This window comes from Centruroides vittatus, unplaced genomic scaffold (assembly GCF_030686945.1).
Source record: "Centruroides vittatus isolate TY-2023 unplaced genomic scaffold, ASM3068694v2 contig_956, whole genome shotgun sequence".
NCBI lineage: Eukaryota > Metazoa > Arthropoda > Arachnida > Scorpiones > Buthidae > Centruroides > Centruroides vittatus.
The window spans coordinates 697,883-721,041 of NW_027122635.1; the positions used below are offsets into that span (position 1 = coordinate 697,883).

At 29.2% G+C, this 23,159-nt stretch overlaps 1 protein-coding gene across 10 annotated transcripts in view; it reads right to left on the reverse strand.

Annotated features, from left to right (window-relative positions):
- Positions 1-22,100, reverse strand: part of LOC136985240 (brain tumor protein-like) — a 79,057-nt gene extending 56,957 nt beyond the window's left edge. For 4 of the 10 annotated variants that reach the window (XM_067282482.1, XM_067282485.1, XM_067282484.1 and 1 more), the window contains exon 1: positions 14,926-15,021. Coding sequence is in view for 1 of the 10 variants with exons in the window: in XM_067282481.1 (XP_067138582.1) it covers positions 14,926-14,937 (12 nt within the window). In the remaining 9 variants the exon portion in view is untranslated. Of the gene's footprint in view, positions 1-14,925; positions 15,022-21,964 lie in introns of those variants that run through there. The other 6 variants (XM_067282486.1, XM_067282488.1, XM_067282489.1 and 3 more) reach the window with 4 other exon arrangements.
- Between the last annotated feature and the right edge of the window lie 1,059 nt (positions 22,101-23,159).

A 23,159-nucleotide genomic window follows, 5' to 3' on the forward strand; every position in this document is an offset into this window, starting at 1 on the left:
ATACAGCAAAACAATACATAAAGCAGAAAAAACAATTATATCAGAAAAATATATTATAAACATTTATCATAGTACTTAATATTTTGAGACAGTGAATTTTTCTTTAAATTCAAAACAATTTGCTTTTTGATTAATTTGTTAACTTAAATTTGGTAAATGATTTTTATGAATTCCATCAAATATTTTAATCTATTCAATTTGTTTGATGATTCAATATTGTGAAAGTTAGAACAGAGTAATTTAAATAAGAGGTTCAAGAAAAGGATTTTAATCTAATGTACTGAATATCTTTATAAAATAACTTTCTAAAAGACTTTTTTATTCCAAAAATTATTTTAAAAAAATAATTGAGAAAATTTTTATATCAGTTAACAATGGATTCTTATCTTTTAATAATTATTCAAGCAGCAATTACAAACTTTTTTAAATGTATATGTTAACTATAACTGTAGAAGTCTAAAAAAATTAAAATTTAGAAATTTCTTACAACAAACAGCCTTGATTAATTACATGGGTGTATCAAAAATTAGCTTCTCCTAATTTTTTTCAAGCAGATGATACAGGAAGTTATGTAATGTTTTGACAACTACAAAGTTCAATATATCCTCAGTTCATGGGTCATGGAATCTGGCTGCTTCCTAGACATCAGATTGAGAAGAATACATGAGTGATTATATCTAAAAAGTGATTACTGTGTATTCAAGAGAAAATACAGGGCACAATTTAATTTTTGTGGGAAAAGGAAACTTCATCAGAAACTAGTAATTTTGTATGGAAGTGCTGTGATGTCTATACAGCAAGTGCAATTTTAGTGCTGAGAATTTGATTTTGGAAGGACCCCTTGTTTGATCAGAAAGAAGTAGTTGTCCATCAATTTCAAATATACTCATTCCTACTTCAACAATGCAATTTGAACAAAAGGCAAGTAACCATAAACTGAAAGACATGTTTAGCTGTTCATATGAATACGACATCACGTAAATACTGTCCGTGGCCATTTGGGTCTCCAACCAGTAGATCCCCAGACAGCTTCCTGTAGATGAAGAGCTCCTGTGAATGAGTTGTCTTTGGAAAACCTGTGCTGTTATATGTAACAGAAAAAAGAATCAAGTTCCATTGTCACTAAAGATGAAACCTGGGTTTATCACTTCCAACCTAAAACCAAGGAGGAATCCATAATATGGAATAATCTGACATCTCTCAACAAGTAGTTCAAGATGTCAGCAAGTGCTGGAAAAGCAAGGTTTAGCAACTGTCTTGAAGATTCAAGCATGTAAGTTCTCACCAAAGAAAATGATAGTGAACGCCAATGCTTACTTGGAAAAACACTAGTTCAATTGTAATTAATCACCAGCTAGGTCTTCTGTTAGAGTTATGTTTCTCCACAATGTGAGAGAGTAAACTGCCAAAGAAATAGCTGCACTGCTGCAGAAGTGGAAGTTGGAGGATGTCCCATCTTCCCTACAATCTAAATGTGGTCCCTTCAGACTTCCACTTTTTCCCCGAAATTCAAAAAAACTCCAAGGAAAACATTACCAGTCATACAATTCATTAGGACAAAGTATTCTTTATAGGCATGGAATAACTGATAGCATGCTGGGATAAAAATGCCTCTGAAAGAATGGTAACTATGTAGAAAAACAAGACTTGTTTTTGTCTGAACAAGACCTGATTGTCTTGTTTTTCTACTTAGTTACCATTCTTTCAGAGGCATTTTTATCCCATATATATATATATATATATATATATATATATAATGGGATAAAAATATATAATAGATAATAGATATATATAAGTTTTATTTCTAAATAATTTGATGTTTTCTATTTTTGACTCTATTTAGGCAAAGAAATCTAATAAATCACATTTTAATTTCAACAGCCTGATAATCAGAAAATGCTGAATTCTCTGATTTAATAATCTCTGATTTAATAAATAAATAAATAAAATATATATATATATATATATGCATTGTTACATATCTACTTGTATAGAATTCAATATTTCAATATAAAATGTGTTTCATGTTACAATATAATTGCAAGCAAAAAGCCAACACAAGTTTGCTGTTCTCTTGTATTTTATTTATAAGTCTGCAGAAATTTCTCAGAAGTGTGCATGACAGAAGAGTTCAATGTCTGTGCAAATAAACTAAATGATTATCTGACAAATAGATGAGATGTGTGAAAATAAACTGACATAAAAACAATAAGAATGTTAATTGAAGATGTCATCAATCCTGAATAGCAGTAACTTTGATTCTCTTCTTGTAAAGAATTAAGACTTTCCACTTCCAAAAAATTCCTATATCAAAAATCAGCATTTGTTATAAAACTGAACTGTTATTCAAGTTGATTGTGCAGAAAACAGTATGGTGTTACGTCACGATGAAGTCCAAAAGGCTCAGTGGGCTCACAATCAAATTACACTGTTTATTTATATTGTTTGGCTTCAAAACAATCAGAATGCATTCTCTCACATTGTCAATGAAGAACTTTATCACAAAAAACATGGGCAAATTGGACTTGTTCAAGAAATGTGAGAAACATGACTGGTACTGGTGCCTACGAATATAAAGGGACCAGACCTACTGGCACCTCTGGAAATTTCCTAAGGACTCCATCCACTCCTGACAACAAAAGCAATTTGGAACTTCATGCATAACTATTTTGCAAATTTAACCTAATACTATCCATATCTTAATCATACCAAAATGTTTTCTGAAGGATGTGCCACTGATTTTAAAAATGGATAATCTTTTTAACCTGACATACTTTAAAGATGATGATTTTGGGATCATAGCAGAATAAATTTTCATTGCAATTTCCTATGAAAATGATGTAATGAATGGAATTTGCTAAAGGTAATGTCTGATTAACTGTAGTCACATAAATTTGATGATGCTGATTTTATAGAATAGGCATCAAAACTCCTACATGGTGTTTAGTTTGTTTTTTTGGAGAAAACCAAAATGAATTCTGATATGCTGAAAAAACATTGAGAAGGTAGATTACCCATAAAGAAACCCAAAAACTATATTTTCAACCTATAGCAAATAATTTGTTGAGTGACAATAACTGTAAAAAGCAAACCTATTTCAATTTGCATAAAGAAAAATGAAAGTGGAAGCTGGAATAGTCAATGATAAAGCCGAGAAGATAAAAAAATGATAATTTTTGATTGTTGAGTTAAAGTCAAAATAGATTAAATTGTGTACTCTATCATGCTGAAATGGTTGTGGAGGTTAGTTTTCTAAAATGCTTTTGCATCTGCAATACCCAAAGAAAATTGGCAAAGTATGAGTGCTGACAGATGACAATTCATGGGAGTGAATATTGATGAAGGAGAAGCTACAAGCATCAACAGTAATTAATAGTAGTTAGTCCTGTACATGACTAAGTAGGTATAAAAATGGTAGAAGTCGAATCTTATAAGCTGTGTGTGTGGAGGGAGAAAAAAAAATTAAATTTATATATATGCTAGATATCATTCCTGTAATATCTAAAACATCTAATACTTGTGACATTACTGGTGCATAATTTTTTATTTTTGACATGAATACCATGATTTATGCATGTATTTGTCCTCTAACAGATTTTACTTCAGTTGATAACTGGAAATTGCTGAAACTAGTGTGAGAGCATAAGTTTCAGAATAAATATATCACAGATTATGTCTCTTATTTGTCACACCTGTAACAAAAAATATTTAAAATAAATATTACATATATTACAATTAAGCTTATTTTTGTATGTTAGTAGAAAGATTTTATATAGCATATATCACTAAAAAACAATAATGCCAATATAAGTGTTCGGCAGAAACTTGAATTTTAAATACTCAAACCTGTCATATCTAACTATTGATTGGCTCTGTTACACTTTTGATATGAAATATAAACCCAGTCAATTTGTTTTAATTTACCCTTAATCATTATGTTGGAAATGACAAAAGCACTAACTAGACTAAATATTAGACAGTCACTATTGAATCAATTATCAATTACTATATTTATTATCATGCAACATTTTGGCTACTAATTCAACTAACCATATAAGTTGTCTAAACTCTAAAGATAGGTGGTTAGGTTGTCATCTCGGGTCAATACTAATTATTAGAAATTAAATACTTTGAATAATCTGAAATAAAAAACAATCAACCTAGAACAGAGCTCAAACTTGCATCACCAATTACATTATTGAAATCTCTACCTGTATCTGATTTTTGCTTCCAGATCCACATTAATTAATGCTTTATGATCATATGGATTTAATTGTCTCCAGTTGGAAAAAACAATTAGCTTATATTGTTATATAACTTTGATTAATGTAGGAGTGAAGCAAAAAACAAGGAGGTTGTTTGGTAATGAATGCATCTGCACAGTATAGAGATGAGGTTTCAAGCTCCAAAATTAATCTTTCTTCCAGGTTATTCAAAATTATTTCATTTTTGATTAATAATATTGGCCCAAGATAGTAGTGTAACTATGTACTTTTAGACAAATTATTTGGTTAGTTAATTAAATTAGTATCATAAATTTAGCCTGATTAATATAGTAATTACATATTTGGTTTAACATTCATAAACTTGTGCTAGATGACTGCAAGTCAAATAATAATTAATAAAAATGTCTAAATGGCTTTATATAGGATTGATTCAAATCCTAAACTGAAAAATCATTTATGAACTCATGAAAAACAAAAAATCTTGATAAGTTACTGGATTTTGATTATAACAGACAAAGCAAATAATCCGATTGAAACTGTGACTCAACTAAAGACAACTTAAGTTACTAGTGTGGAAAACACAAACATTTATCAAACAAATAAAAATGAGATCACAGCCACAAATGATCATCTGCACACAAAATATCAAGACTTCAGTGGGCCAAAAAAGTGCTTGCTGGAAAAAAGAATGAAAATCTGTTGTCTTTTCAGATGGAAAAAAAGTTCAATTTAGATGGGCCAGATGACAATAACTTATATAAAGAAAAATGTATGAGTTAATTGTAAAATGGGAAATTTTCAGTTATGATTTCAGGAGCTTTTTCATTTGGTGGGAAAACTGATCTTGTAGTTCTGGCTCAAATGAATTAGAGGTTAATCAGGAAATTCTGTATGATAAATTGATTTCAACTGGTCTTCTCACAGGAAGCAGTGACTAGAAGTAGACAACATACTGTGTTATGTATCAGTTTTAATGAAAAGTTGATTTGCAAAAAAAAATGCATTTTTCCATGGCTATTATGTAAACCAGTCCTCAACCACCATGGAAAGTGTGGGAGGAATTCTGGCAAAAAGAGTCTATGCAAATAACCAACAATTTTGAAGCACACATGAATTAATAACCATTACAGTCATGGATAAATGGGTTAAGTTAGAACTTTCACTTTTGGATAAACTGAAACAATGCTTAATCATGTGTTTGAAACAATTGCCAAAAATGGTGGTACAATGCATTAATAAAAGCTATCTTAAAACACTTATTTAACTTGGTTTGTATCATGTCCTCAAATCTCGCAATTCAAATTTCATCCACTTCTAATTAAGATAGAAGGCTAAAACCTTAAGGACATACCTAAGACCAATGACAATACATTTAAATGTTGTTTTAGAGGAGTGGTTCCACCCAAACCATCCTCCCCATCCCAAAACATGATTAAATTATATATTTAGTTATGTTTATCATAAGATCTGTATGTAAATGCACTGTAGTGATGTATATGTGGTGGTGTTGGTGTATAGTTAGAACTTTTATCTCACATATATAGTTACCATACTAAAAACTTAAAAACTAAGGTAAAATCAGGTGAAATGCTATAGTTGGATCTCTTCCACTGCAGCATCTTACCCAATTTTAGTTCAGATTTTAAATAATAGGCTTTTAACATACAGTAATTTTATAAACTGTATGGCATTATCACCCAACCTTACAGAATGCAGTATTCTTATATTGTAGCAGTATAATATATTATTAGTTATATAAAATACTTTTTGAGTTTAGCATATACTAGATAGCATGTTACTTCATGCTATTAAAACATTTTTTTCATGTAGCTCATTTACACCATAAATGCATGATTTTTCAGTTTGTCACACTTCAATTTTAATCATCCATTCTTTGCACATACAAAATGAGTAATACAAGCAAGGGACAGTATATAAAGAAATAATCATTTTGTATACAATCTATGAAAATAACAATGTGCCCATTAAAAAGATGGTCAGAAAAATGATTGGTTTCGTCCTATCTGAACATTTCTTTAGTACACCAGGTTGTTCAATAAGTTTTGTCATTCAATAAGAAACACAATTTTATGGTTTGAAATACATTTTATTATTCAATACACTTGTTCCAGTGATCTTCTAATTTATGGATTCCATCCCTGAAGTGAGAATCCGGAAGACTGTTGAAATACGCTTCCACAGCTGCTATTACCTCTTCATTCAATAAAAATCATTTCCCACACATGAATTTTTTGAGATGTGAGAACAGCCAGAAGTCAGAGGGAGTTAAATCTGGTGAATAGGGAGAATGTTGCAACAATTCGTATTTTAATTCACTGATTTTCACAATGGCTTTTTGAGATGTGTGAAAGGGTGCATTGCCTTAATGAAAAATAATTTTTTTCTCCTGTAAACCAGGTCTTTTCTCACTAATTTTTACATCCAAAAGGTCACAATAATAATCTGAGTTTATCGTTTTACCAGTTTGGAGGTAATCCACAAACAAAATTCCTTTTGCATTCCAAAAAACTAATGCTAACACCTTCTTGGCCAATTTCTGGACCCTAACTTGCTTTGGAGCCAAAGTACCAGGTTCACACCACTCCTTAGCCTCTTGTTTTGATTCAGGATCATGGTGGTAGATCCAAGTCTCATCCACAGTGATGAAACAACACACAAAATCCTTTTTATCCTTTCTAAAACACTTCAAATGTTGCTGGGAAAATTGCATTTGAATGTGTTTTTATTCCATTGTTAGCAAATGCGGCACCCATTGTGCACACAGCTTTCTGCAACCCAAAACTTCAGCCAAAATATTGCTCACACTGCCTAATGAGATCCCTAGGGCTTCCTACTAAATCTCTCTCAGTTAATTGATGATCTTCCAAAACCATATGCTATATTTTAGCTACGATCTGGTGTTTATGCACTTTTTGGGTGTCCTTCACGTGGATCATCTTCAAGACGTGTACAACCACATTTAAATTCAGCAACCCATCTTTCTACTATTCTAATTGAAGGTGAAGAGTCCTTATACACTTAACAATCATTCATGAATTTGTTTTGGTGCTACACCTTCCAAAAATAAGTATTTTATCACTGCAGGATATTCAATTTTTTCCATTGTAAAAAAATACAGTGACACATCAACTTTGAAAGCTGTAAATATACGAATGAGGCATAAAAAAGTAGTACTGTTTTTTTAGAGAAATAAAGTGATGAATCTAATAGCACCATCTCTTATCGAACGACAAAACTTATTGAACAATCTGGTATATATATTTCAGTTGCAAGTTTTTAAAAAAAGTGCTACAAGTTATAAGCCATTATTACTATTCCCATGAAATATGGTATTCATCAAAATTGATACATATCATGTTCTCAGATGAACAAACAAACAAGGACATTTCAGACATTCATCCTGAACATCCACAATATAAAAAACATCTATACTGAGGAAAGAATCAATAAATATATTTAGAACTAGCTCTATTAATAAAGTAGCAACAGAAAATAAACACTATTCTGTCTTCCTTGGATATCATTACATATAAATACTATATAAGCATTATGTAATTATTTTTAATAGGCTGATGTTTTCAAGATTTTTGTATAGTATCTACATATGTATGCATTTAATATTGCTCTCTGCAGCAAAATTAAATATACTACAAGTCAACAACTTTTTAATAAATTTATAATAAATCAGCCATTTTAAATAGCTATGTATGGACTTCAGTAATACATAATACTTAGTATCAATATCAACTAAGTATCAAATTTACATCATAATAAAAACAATAGCCTACATCTTTAACAATAGTTAACAGTTGGAAGAAATGAAAATGTTTTCGTTTTGATTCATAAGCAATCTTCAATAGAATATTTGATTCAGATGATCTTTTACTTCATGATTTTACATATTTTAAAATAATTTGTATAAAGGTTCTTTATAATGAATACTAGCCTTTTTTTTTACTTATTTTTATTTTACTACAATTTTTATCACCAAATTCTTTAAACTCAAATTGGACCAGTTACTGAGTGTTTCAGTAACCTTACATCCAATTCAGCTGGTTAACATTCTATTTTAAAACTCTGTTGCTCCTGAGAAAGACCTTCAGTGTAGGCCAAAAACAATTGAACTGATTTTTTGTTACCCTGCTGGATTGGATGTAAGGCTAATGAAACAGTTAAAATATGAAAATTGTATGAACATGTTATTGTCTTAGTTTTACTTTTTTATATATTGATTTTTATACCTTTATTTTTGTTTACATGTATTATTGAAATTGTTCTTTTTGTTGATGTTTTCTATAGGATAATCATCTCTTGCTAATTATGGCATACCCTGTACTAAATTAAAATAAATAAATGATTTTTCTTAAGTCATTTTCAGGAGTAAAAGGACTTAAGAAAAATCACTATCACTATCAAAAATTATAGTAGAATCCTATGTATATTTTTCCAAAAATAATTTTATTTTCAGAAGTTTAATTACTAAAAAGTTCTTAAATATTCTGTTTCATTTCAGCTTGGAAACTTATATTATCTTAAATATAAATTTAGTTATCTTCAGAACATTTTCTAAAAACAAATCTGTTTTGACTTGAAATAAAGGTTTTAAAAAAAAATTATTTCATTAATATAAACAATTAACAGCTATACAAAAAACAATTTTAATACATTTTGTTTTTTATTAAATTCTAAATTTCAGGAAAAAATTATATACTATAATAATTATGTAAATTTTATAATATAATAAAAATAGAATGTAGAATTATTAGAACTGAAGACCACATTCCTATCTTAAACTTTCGAAAAAAATACAAAAGTAAAAATTTTAATAAATTAATTTGAAAATTTTCTAACCCTGACTATTACTGGGTTGGTTAACAAAGAGCTCTCCTATGTAAAATTAAGCCTGATATACTAAAAAATCCATTATGGAATTTTAATTATTCCATATTTATATTGGTCTTTTCCATCATTAACATCAAAATTTTAAAGATGAGAAGTCAAATGGTAAATAATAAATTCAAATCATTGTCCTTTTCAAACTAGTCCAATAATGATGCATTTCCTAATCTATGTTTGAATTTTAATAATTCAAAGATTGTCAAATGAGTTATCATTTAAATCACAGAATAATTGTGTAGAATAAATTTAATCTTGTCACAAATTGAAAAAATAAGCTATGCCTATTGCACAAGCTGCTCTGACTTGACAGAGAATTTTTCAGCTGACTGACTGATAGTGTATTGCATATTTGTTACCAAACAAAATGGAAGAATGAAAAACAAGTACTATATTTTCATGTGTATAACCTGAGGAGAATTGCTAGAATGAGAAACCTTTGCCATAGTTTGTAACTGCAATTTAAAATCATTGTATAATCCACATGACTTTCAAATTGTCTTAAAGATAACATTAGTTATACACACAAAAATACTAAGCAAAAGCACATGACAGATTGGAGTGTAGATGAACACATTACCAGATTTAGAAAATACTATCTATGATATTTAAATATATGTATTTTAAAATATAAAAAAATGATTGTTATATAAAATACAATTGACTTAACTTGACAATTAACAAAACCATTGCTTTTTAAATTGAAAAGCAATTCTTTAAATTTATAGATTCTATAATGTTGTATAGCAATCTTTTTTAAAACTATTCTTCAAATATTAGTATAAACTTTGTTTAAATAGCTTAAAAGACTTTCCACATTTCAAATCAGGACTGACTTCTGCCTTTGTTTCTTTGCTAATCTAAACATCCCAAAATTGGCCAGTTAACTTAACTGGCAGTTTATCCCAAAGATTTATACTCATGCAACACACCAAGATTAATTCTATAGATTAAAGTGCATTTAACCGTGAGATTAAAACTTGTGCAATTGGCCCTAAATGATGGTAATATTGAAAGCACATGTTCTATAACATTGAAAGTGCTAATCCCCATTTACATGCTCGTATTAATTTGATTTTAATACTAAATTAATTATGAAATCCATTAATATTATGGTAATAGTTACATAAAAAGTTTATTATATTTGAAGAATGATTGTAAACTTTTCAATATATATAAATATCAATTTTCAATAAATAGTAACTGAATTTATAAATTTAAAATGTTTGCAGTTTGCATGAATTCAAAAAATTTAAAAAGTTTGTTATATTGAAGAGTGTAATCGATTGTAACCTCAATAGTTATAAAAAGATAAACTGATCTTCATTAAAATTTGTGCTTGATTAAAAACTAATTTTTATGTACTTACAACCTATATCTAGTTGATTTATTTTAGGATTTTTAATATGTAGTAAAACCTGTTTTAAAACGAAATGCAACACTACTGAAAAGAATTTTCTATTGTGCCAGGTTTCCATTTTATATAGAGTTATGTTTTTATTAATGCAGAAAAATAAAAGTTGAAAATTAAAGTTGTAACTCATATGTTAAAGAATAGTTGTTTTAAACAAGTCCCACACAAATCATGTTTCAAAAATATGTTGAAAATACTGAAATGTTTTCATCGAAATATATATACATATGTAAAACCTCACTGCCTGTAAAATGTTTCACTAGCACCTAAAACTTTCACTTAAAACTTCACAGAAAATGCTTTTTTAAAAATTAAACTTTTCTTATTTCTAATATTAGTAATGCAATGCTGAATTTTGGCCACTTCTAAGAATTTTACCAGTTGACACCAGTTGAATCTCATGTAACCAATTTTTGATTTGCCATAATAACTTAATTTGATATATTCCCATTTTTGTAACTATAGATTTTTAGCATATAACTTTCTCAAAAATAATGAATATTTTAAAAATATGCACTATTACCAGAAAACAATTTTAACTTTTCTAGAGTGTTGAGGAAAAACAGCATTGCTATACAGCATTTTCAGAGCTACTTTCCAGACAATAAAATAATCTTAAATGAAGAAAAATTTTAGATTATGTTATGCAATTAGTACACTAAAAAACATTCCATTTCTATATTAGACCAATTTTCAGCTTATAGTATTTTAAATGACAAATTTCTCTATTTCAAGTTTTATTTCCCAGTTAGACCCTGTACAAAATTAAAACCTCCCTATTATACACAAATTTTACTGTACTATTATTTCTCGAACAAAGTATCTATATGTTAAAACAAAAGTTACAAAATTGTCAGCAACTTTAAACATTAACTTAATAAAATACACATTAATAAAAGAAGCTTATTGGTTCTCATTATCTGACAGTTTCTTTTTCTAATTAGTTGGATAATGCACAATTTATAGCTTTTTCTCAAACTTTCAATTTTATGTAGGATTCAAAAATAATTTTATAAATAAAAAAATGCCTTTTTACAATGCCTAAAATAAGTTTACATAACTTATTTATGTACACTTATTTACATAAATAAGTTTAATGAAATTCTAATATTTAATCATTAGAAAAATAAATTTGTCAAAATTTAAAAGATTTTATACATTTAAAAAAAAAGGCACTTTTACATTTCTGATGAAACAGTTCTTTAATGAAAAAATAATACAAATTACACTAGACATTTTAAAATGTCTCTTGCAAGTTATATATTTTCATCACAAACTATTTTGACAGATATGAACTTTATGAATTATAAGGATTTGGTAAACTAAAAATGATAAAGTCAGTTTTATAAGTTTTCTGAATGTATAAATTTTAATAAAAATTACTTTAAAATATTTCAAGATTATAGATTTAGCCAAAGTAAAAAATCTATGAAAAATGTCAGACAATGCATAGTTGTTTTAAGCACTTTTGTGGCATCTGCTCAATTTCATTAGAGACATTATAGAGATGGTGTACAAAATATTAATAACAGTGAGATAATACCCATGAGAAGGCAAGGCCCCAGCCATAGCCAGGTATGCCCATATATTAATGTAGCCCTGAAAACAAGTTTTAAACTAATCAAATATCACACTTAGCATATTATTAAGATTATGAAAAGCAAATACTTAATACATAACAGTGTTAATTTTAAATTATTATTAATAATCATATTATGACAAAATTATCAAACCTTTAAAATTTAAATTGCCATGGCTCAATTGGCTTATGCCTTTACACAACATTTTCAAAAAACATTCATGAAATGATGACTATATTAGCAATAAATGCATGATTTTTTTCATGCAAGAACAGTATTAAATTCCTGTCATTAACAATCACATCCCTTCAAAATTATACCCTTATTTGTTATTTTATTTCAAAACTAGATTAAGGAAAAATATATATATATAAAATAAGGTGTACAAGATAAATGGTCACGTCAGAAAACTTAATTTTTATCAAAAACAATAAATAAATTTTACATCTGTTAAAAGTTTAAAACATCCTTTTATCTAAACATAAAAAATACATATTGAAAATAACAGGAACTTCTTTTTTAGTAGTAAAATAACCATTCTAAATTGTTTCTACTAAACATTCTACTCTATTGATAGATATCTTCTATTGTCATATTTTGAAAATTTTGTTTTACAAATAATCTCTAGTATTTATATTTCAAATAAAACTCGGTAACTATTCCATTAACTAACATTATTAATAAATATATTTCACAACAATATGTAATATTACTAAACTTTCTTCATAAAGTTTAGATAGTAGAGTTCATTCAAACAGGTTCTGATACACTTTGCAAAGGACAAGTTGGACTATTCAGGTCATCTAAACTGAATTTATTTAAAGTTTAGTTATAATTGTAAAAACTTTAGTAAATGCTTCAAAAACATTAATTTCATGTTATTAATTAGAAAAATTTGTACTTTATTTCCAAAATAATGGGAAATGGTTTAATTAAGAATGAACTAAATATTTCAACAAATAATAGAATCTCTCTAAACTAAATTTTTCTTTAACAGAGTATAAATACTACTGAGTAGCTAACAAAACAAGTAGTTATCTAAGTTTTTTTTTATAACTGAAAATCATAAAAAGAAATTCAGAATAAACTAAGTTAAAGGAATTTATAAATATTTTAATCTATTAGTTTTTCATTCCTTAATGTTTCAATTATCGTAATATATTTGAAATTAAAACGTCATATTTTGTTAAACAAATTAAATAGTTTATAAATTTAAATGTGATATATATTCTATCATTATTATTGTATCTTAAATATTGAAAAGAAATAATAAAATACCGAAATAAAAATCCTGAAAAATGTCAAAAAATAAAACTTGAATCATTAGAGATTAAAACTGGATTTAATTATGATTTAGATAACAACAATGACCAATGAATTCCATTAAAACTAAACCTTCAATGACAGACATAATTGTTCAAAATTATAACAATCTACAATAATAATAATAATCTTTTAAAATTTTTTATTATTCGCAGCATCCTATGTAATACAGAACCAAAACTACAATTAAAGAGATTAATAATCATCTGAATAGCATATATTTATATTAATACATTATTACTACTATTATTATAGGTAATTAAATACAATACTATTACATTAATATAAATATGCACTGTTCATATTATACAATAAACTAAATTTATCACTACGGAGAAATGCTAGCTTAGTAATAAGGCAACAGAGCAGTATACTATTCAGAAGTCATTATTAAAGCCAGCTAACCAATAATGACAAATTAAACTAGTAAAAAACAGGAAAGAAGTTCTAAAGACAAACTGTTTAATCATCATAACAGCAAGTATTAATTTTAATCAGTACATCCAATGAATAATTAATTTTTAATAAACTTTTAAACTTTTGAAAATATTTGAAAACTTATTATAAAATTAATACGGCATTCATAACGGATAGTTACAAAACACACTCAGCAAAAATTTAGAGGACAATAATTTAAATTATCATCCTCTAAAATTGACTGCCAATATGTGGCATGTAAAGTTCACAGAATATTAATCAATAATATATATATATATATATATATATATATATATAAAATGAAATAATGAGCTGTACATATTGTTAAGTAATGAAGTTACAGAACAGTAAAGTTTCTCCAACTACTGTACATTTTCAAGTATTCACTATATTATTATTATTATTATTATTCTGTGTACAGATATTAGCAAGGTTGCAGCCAAAGTTTTTCTCTCTAAAACATGAAAACATGAACATGAAAGTTCACATCTTAGAGACGAAAACTTCGGCCACAACCTGGCTATTTTCAGGTTCTAAAAAGGCATGATAGTTTAGATAAGTGGAACAAAAAAATTGTCTTAACTTCTCAAGTGAGATAAAGTGAAGTATTCATTAATGTTAACTATATTGTGGAGATTTACAATACTGGAGAAGTAATTATTGTAAATTTATAAATGATTATTTGTATTTATTGTATAATGTTCATAAGAATGTTACAAGTGAATACAACAACAGTAGTAAATGTACAATATAACTTGTATGGGTGATGAAAATGTATTTAATTGTATTGTCACGTTTCCCTACGTTTTCTGTATTATTCAATTTCATTAAAAAAACTGTAAACATTCGTAAACAATTTGACAAGTCGAAGTAAAGACCGCCATTTTGATACGTGACAGAGAAAGAAACAACCAACATCGTCACTCGCTCGTATAATAGATATATTTCGAGTTTTGGTTTATATTATTATTTGAAACGATATCAATTGTTTTCTGGCTATTAACTGTAATGAAAAACTGCCACAAACCTCGTTCGACATCCGTTTCCTTTGTTCAGTTCGCAGCAGCCGACACCACTCACGACGCCATCTTGGTCTTCGGTCATCTGCTCCCCCTTTTTTTTTAGCCGTTTATACCGTGCGCGAAGAGCCAGGGGTGAATGAGCGCGTTTGATCGTTTCACGTCACGAGCACACGTGTTGGCTATCTTACGTCACAGAAACCGAATTGAATAATTTGCCACAAACATATTCTCTTCCCTTTAAAATCGGTTTGTTTTGTTACGCCATTAAAATGCTATCGACCCAATGAACTCGGTATGGGTGCAATGGCTCTTAACCTTGGTGACCTTGAAAGACCATTTCCCCGTAAACAGCAGACGATAATTTCTCATCTTTGTGCTGTTTTCGTCCATTCGTACCTTATTGTAACGCCAATCCCTATTGTAAAGCCATTTCCTATCCTAAACTCCAAAACGGATTGGATTTAAAACCCGCCGTTGCTTCCCATAGTTATCAATAATGTTTAAACTTTATTAAAATTAATTATGCAAGTTAATGAATAAAATCAATGTCTCTCTATACTTGTTTATTTTACCAGTAAATGTTTGACTTGAGTTGGGCAAACATTCTTGAATATCATTAGCCAGATGGATTTTAAATTAATTTACTTTACTTTTAATTTCATTTCTACACTTAGCTTAAAATTATTTACGCTAAAAACGATTTTAAAAAATTATTACGCTAAAAACGAGGAAATTTTTTTTAAAATCCATATTTTTATTAAGAAATTAGAAGAAAATAAAGATATTGCCCATCTATGGTTATAATGTACTAAAATGTGTGAAAAGTTAATTAACGACACGCTACAATTCATTATAATTATGGTTAGAAGACATCTTTAACCAAATTTTTAAATATTTTTGTACTATTGTTAGATCCTAGTGTTATTTTTCGAGCTTCCATGCGTTATTTGCTTCATCACAACTTTAAAAATTTCTTATTTACTGTGTTTAAATGCAAGTATCTACGGCAACAAACACGAATATCGAGTAAATTTTAAGATATCCAGATATTGAAGATTGCGTTAAATAATATTATATAGGCCTATATATTTAAATTAGATAACCTTATCTGGCATAAAAATTTTAATGGATGAGATAATCGGTGTATGTAACTTGCTTTTCGTTTCTTCCGAAATATTTTAATTAAATACGAAATAATCGATATTCGTTATAATGAATTGTTGTCATTAGTTGGTCTTCAATTTTCTTCTAGTCATTGTAACAATACAACTTTCTTGTTTAAATAAATTTGTATACCCACATTAAAGCATTGCTCATACCATAGAACTCGATTAATTGCTGCTTTGCTTCTCAAGCCAAGCAGCAATTTATCGAGTTCTATGGTTTGTTTTATGGTAATTTTTAAAAAAATATGTCCGATGAGAAAAATTAATTTAGCCATTTTATTAACATTTAAGCATTTAATTCGTTCGTATTTATTTTCATGACAAAAATTTAAGCTCCGATAACTGAAAAAAATATATATATAAATTTCCTGATCTATTTGCTTTCTGGCAATATAAACAAAATTCGTAATCAGTGTTTATTTTCCGCTAGCCAAAGGGCATTTCTATGTTTCACAGTTGAATATAACAGAATAATAATAGAGCAATGTAGCGATCAAATTTAATATTTGTTTGTTGATAACGTTGAACCGTTTGTTTCATCTGAATTGTTTATTTACTTACAAAAATGTTCTATGAATAAGATATTGGATGATGTGTTTATGCCCATGGATACATCCAATCGGCTTAATAGGTCGCTGCTGAGGTCCCGATAGGAAAATAAATACATCATATATTATACAGACGTTTTTTTTTCTAAACTTTAAAAGCAAAATATATCTTAATATGTTTGTATGATATATGTAATATGTAATGTAATAACGCCTTGTTTATATATTAAATTTTGATTATAATACACAAAATAATAATAATAATAATATTTCATAAACAATTTTTATTAACATTTGATCGACTCCATATTCGTTTTAGAAACCCGATAGTTAAATAAAATATTAAATTACAGAATTGTAATTTAAAATATAGAATTTGTTTCTAATTTCTCGAATTTTATCGCATTTTCTGCATCTTAAAGTTTAAAAATACAAATTTTACAAAGTGAAAAGAGGTAGTGTGTACGGAAGATGCGAGAATGCACTCTCTTCCTCTCTACTCTTTGTGGGTATCAAATCGAATAGAGATTTGTAGGAAGAAAGATATTTTTTTTTTACGAACAAACATATTGAGTAACATAATACGGCGTGGAAGCTTTTATTCTTTACTCAATGTTCTTTTCAGACATGGCCCATTTCCTGCTACGATTTGCAAATATTGTCCGGAAACTCAGTTTATATCGAATCAATCCGGATTAATTTTTTATTACATAATAAATACTTTAATACGAAAACAAATATTGTGGGAAAATAGATATGACTAAAAAAAGATCTGGAGGCTCGCTATTGATCCTCTTAGTATGGCACAATTCTATTGACGCAAAATGAGGCCTTGTACTTTCAATTATTTACAAACACAAAAGTTTTTACAACGAAAAAAATTTATAGGAATGTGAGAGGAAAAACTCGAACGTAGAAAGTCGAATAATAAAAAATCAGATTACGGAATGGCGTGCAAGAAGAAAATATAGGAAAATCCCGATGGAACTCATTACTTTATATGATAAATTTCTTATTCAACAGGTTTCTTTTGTAGAAAGTTTCTAAAATAATAAGGGGGGAAACAGGAATTATTTTTATAAACATAAAATCTTCAAACTCGAGTCGAACATTTTACAATAAATATTCTTTGGCATGGCAGAAGAATCCATAAAATATCAATCAATTATCGCTCGATTTTCCGTTATCACGATATATCGTCGTAAGGGAGGCAATAGAAATGAAAGAATTTATTATTTTAAGAGCGGTTTATTTAAAAAAAATCGAGTTTTATAACCTGTCGCCGTGAAACATTAATACAGCTAATGATTGGAAGTGAAAATATATCTAGAGAATTCTTATCGTGTTACAGTTTTTATCGAAACGAGACATTTTAATCGGATGGCTTTTATTAGAAAGATATCGAATGTCGGTGTCTTTTGTATTAAGATGATTATAAAATCGATTTTCCGTGTGTATATTCGCAATCGTTTTAGAATTAGAAAATTCTATCGATCGCCAGTCGGATATTCTCTGCATCAGTTCGGTGTAAGCGACCTCCACGTCGCTTTATCGATCCGAATGAATGGACTGAAGTGGTTCAAGGTCGTTGTCCGAGGCAGACATGACGAATGACTGTACTCGTTCGAGGAATTCTGGGTAAGAGGTGCATTAGCGTCGTTGCATCCAGAATGCATTGCATCCCTACTTTTTAATCCTATAACATCAAATGTCGAGCCGCCAGATGCGCTCTCCTCTTTTCACTTTATTCTCTCGACTTTTTAAAGCTTCGGAAACATTATTAATGTTCCATCCAACGGCAAATATTACCGTAGAGAAATGCATCGACAACATTTATAATTAAATTTCGACTCAATAATTTCATTGATGAATAAATGCATAATTATTTAATTTGTTTATCATAAATTACGTTTAACGGCGTTTCATGATTCGTAATTTACGATTGTTTCGCTTTATAAAATTTATAGACAGTCGAATTAAATCAAATCGGTCTAGACTAATTATAAATTGTAATTGGTACGTAAAAGTCGAATCGATTTCATTTTTTTCCACGTTTATAAATAGAGATCTGCGCTTATTAACTTGTATAAATCCGATGTTTCGCTGACTTCATTGAGGTAATATATATATCAAAATCAAATGCATCCATTATAATTAAATTCAAATTAAGTTAATTAGCATTTAAAAATGATTTGCCTATTTATTTGCCGAAGAGAATAAATTAAAGTTGTACAGAATTAATGCCATGTAATGAACTAATTTTCGGCCAAGATCATAAAATCTATCTTGTTTATAAGCATATAAAGGGTCCGGTTCCTCACATTTTGAATTTATGTTATAGATTGTGCATAAAATATTTCTATGTATGCATAAGTTTCTTCGGATGCAGTTGTGACAGATGACATGTTATCCAATAAGATACAATAAATTCTGTGTATATTATATTATTTGAAGACAAGATCAAGTTTAGCCCATAATCATTCCATTTGGAGGAGTGAAGTGCACGCTCAGATTTCATTTTAAAAACCCACTTTACAGTCCCAAACTCTTTAATATAGCAAGCTCGGAGACAGTGCTGGAGAGAGCCATTCGATTGGTAAAACAATTTACGTGACTAAGAGACTACAGTGGATACAAAACCGTAATGTGCAAAGGATCGAATGACACGCGAAAAGAAAAAGAAAAATTGTATTGGTAAGAAGACAATCTAATTCGTCCATCCCGAGTACTGTTTCCTGTTTGCTTTCTTCCATTATATCTTATAATAGAAGAATGCTCCTATAATCAAGGCTTAAACATTGAAAGTAGTTTAAACATTCCAATGGCGCCATACTACAATAGAAAACAGATAAATTCGATTAATATATAAATCATATTCGATGCAGACAATAATTAAAGACTCAACATAATATAATTTGTAAATGTTGGATTATATAGCTTCTGGCTAGAATTTTAAATGTTTATACATTAAACTAATTTGTGCATCATGCTATATAACGAATTTATTTGACAAATCTCTTAATATCAGACACATCATCGAAGAAAAATAAATTAAGATAGATCAGCGTGTGGAGGGTCGCAACAAGCGGGATATAAATTATAAATGCCCTTAACACATTCTTCTCTTGGCCATCTTGTATTAGGAGGGAAGAGAAGAGTCGAAGCTCCTGATTGGCCAAACAGAATGCGATTTGGTGTCTTCCTGTCGGATGCCAGAGTGGAATGGTTTAATCTAAAATTGTACACATTAATCACTGTCTACCATTGTTCGGTAGACGTTAATTTAATGGAATTAGTCTACATTTCTGAACGAGAAACGCATTTTCTCTCGATTGCCACTCGTCGTTGTTTCAACTCGTAAATTCAAAAACCCGTTTAAGCTATTGGAGAGAAAAACTGAATGGGGAATACCTCACACAAAACGTAAATAGGTACGTGAGCCATTATTTATTAATCGTAATTGATGAACCATTCTTCGACTATCACATTTTAGTGTTCACACAGTCGAAAGATTGATCTCTTGTTTTATCTCATCCATTAGGAATTTTCGCTAAGATCTGATAATTTGTCGAATTAACAAGGAAAATAAACACACTAATGTTCAGCCAGTTAATTATTGTTTCTAAAATTAATTTATTAATCTTCATGTGTGAAAAGCCTGTGTTAACAGAATAATTTTAGTAATTTTATTTTATTTTATTTTTTCCTTTATGCAGTTCCCGATAGAAAGCAGTTAAGAAAATCAAGATAGAGGACAAAAGTGGATTAGGATTGAAACCAATCAATATTATTCCGCCCAGTTTTAATGCAAGCTTCTTGCAAATAAAATTACCTGCAAGTTTTAATTAACGAAGAAAGATTTTTACTGAATACACACACACAAAAAAAAAATTTGATCTTAAATTATTTCAAGCGCTAGATTATAGAAGTTTCTTACAAGTATATACTCGGAATAGAAAGCAAACATTTATGATAGCATCCACCTCATCTAACATCTTCCATTCTATTTCATTTTATGGCACATTCTTTATTTCCGGTTGAAACCTTTTAACGATAAAACTTTGCTTCCAGGCTACTGTTTTGCTGTAGAATGCAATTTCCTATTCTTAGTAAGTGATTTGCAAGACCTTGTTATCCAAAAAATCCAATCTTCTTCCAATTGGTTTGATTTGTCGTCGGGGCGCGAAAAAAGCTGTTCGTTATTCTAATGGGATTTTGTAATTGAAAAAAAAAAGTTTACGAGTGATTTATTGCCGATAAAAAAAAATTAAATTAATATTCATAAATTTATTATTTATTCCTACTAATACAAATTACTAATTTTATGACGAAAAAACTCCGAGAAGATTTAGTAAATAAATAAATAAATAAAAAATTGCACGAGTATGGAAGAGTTAGGGCCGTATGGGGCGCCAAACGTGATGTTTACTGTATAACAGTATACAGTCATCGGTTTTTCACAGTGAGACGACGTCTAGGCTTTTCACGAAGCATTAATAGGACAGGCGGGCGCCATGCAGCACGTTTTACTTCCTAGTTTGGCGCCAAAACATTAAAAGTAGGTATAATACTGGCGACTATCAGGTGACGTCCACCTGAACATTCGTGCCCCTGCAATGATAATTTCTCTGTAGATAAGGATAGTTGTGAGGTGAAGATACATTCTCAGGCGTCCAGGAAATCGATTTTTTTCATTTCTTATCATTGAATGTCAGTGAACTTGAGAATGCGAGATGTCTTAGATTTTGTTATGTAGTAAGTCTGGTATTGATTTTTGAGTTGTAAATTATATTTTGTGTGTAAATAATATTGCTGTCTATTAAATTTTATAACCGACAATATTAATATATATATATATATAAAATAGTTTTCACAGCTAGACGGTTAAATTAAAAAAAAGGCGCTATTTTTTTTTCGATTTTTCTTTCATATTATAAAATTGCTTATGTATATAAACACAGTTTTTATTTAGAATAATAAAAAATTGAATTAAACAAATTCAATTGCAAGCTCTTTTTAAAATTTAATTGAATTATTTAAATCGATTTTTCTTTCCTTTTTTTTTTCTTGCAAAATTTTAAAACGCATTAAATATTCTTCATTTAGTAGTTATTATAAATATTATGCAAATATGCAATGATATTTATGGGTGCAATAACTTACGATGCATATGTTGAACGTTCGCAAAGTGAATCTTTTAAAAAACACCCCTTAACAACAATCATACAGTTTTATGTACCGTATGCATCCTTAACACTTACTGCACGGGTTTAAAACGAGTTTATAGATAATAATTTTTTCAAGTATATAACAGAAAGAGATAGTCTTACCTGAGGAGATGGCGATACGAAAGAAGGTCATCCAGTCAGGAAATCGCTGATTGTCAAAGAAGGGCAGTAAATGTAGGCACGAACGAACTAGCGACCTCTTTGTTTGACCGACAACCTATTACTGTGCCGGATTCACAGTCTCTACCAAACACGTGACGCAACAAGAGCGGATAGATCTTTTCGCAAAGTGACTCACGGCCCCTAAAAATGACATGCGCAGTAAAAGGGACGCCTTCGGCATTAGAGTCATGGGTCTGTTTGTTTCTTTCATTGGAGAAACCGGTGATCTCATATTCGAATATGCACATGACTAAAACTGCCTACTTAATTATTTCTGCGGGGTGCTAAACATCGTTGCATCCCTTTAACTTATCGGTCAGCATAAACATTATTTCTGTAGATAAGAAACGAGGGGCCCCTCGCCGGTTATAGCAGCAGATAACTTATTATAAACCTCGATCTATCGATTTTCTTACTGCTTTTTTTTATATTTATATTTATATTTTTTTGTTTAGTCTTGCGAGCGCAACGCGAGTGTTACGCATTATTCTTTTTTGTATAATTAAAACGAAGGTAGGATATGAGAAAGAAACGGCAACGAGCGTAAAATGGTGGGAAGTAACGAAAATATCGTTGTGGATGCGGGGCGCGGACGAAAGGAAACAAGACAGATTCAAGAAGAAAAGGAACTGCAGACAAGGACGTTCGCTTCTAGACCTTGGCACAGTGCCAATTCGCTCAGTGCCAGGGTCAATGGCTGCTGCTCTCTTCTGCGCCTGCACCAATGGCCGTGACCCGAGTCGAACGACACAATGGCTGCCACTTCGCGTAACTCGCTCCGGTTCGCTCCTAATAGCGATCTTTTAAACAAGTTCGAAAACCCTATTTAATAATTATTCGTAAATTAATATTAATTAATAATAAAATACTAATCATTTCATTTCATTTTAATTATGTTTGTCATCTACAACAATTAGCGTAATTAAGAGTGAGATGATGGCGTTAGCATCTATTTATATCTCTTAAGAACTGGCATTATCGTGCTTTATTTTGGTCTTAAGTATCAATTCGATCGTTAAATTGTTCATTTCGTGCTAGCGCCATCTGGTATCGGAAGTTAACTTTTATGTCATTAATTTTATTTTATTTTTGGAACTTTTTTATTTATGAACTTGAAAAATGCTCATTATATAGC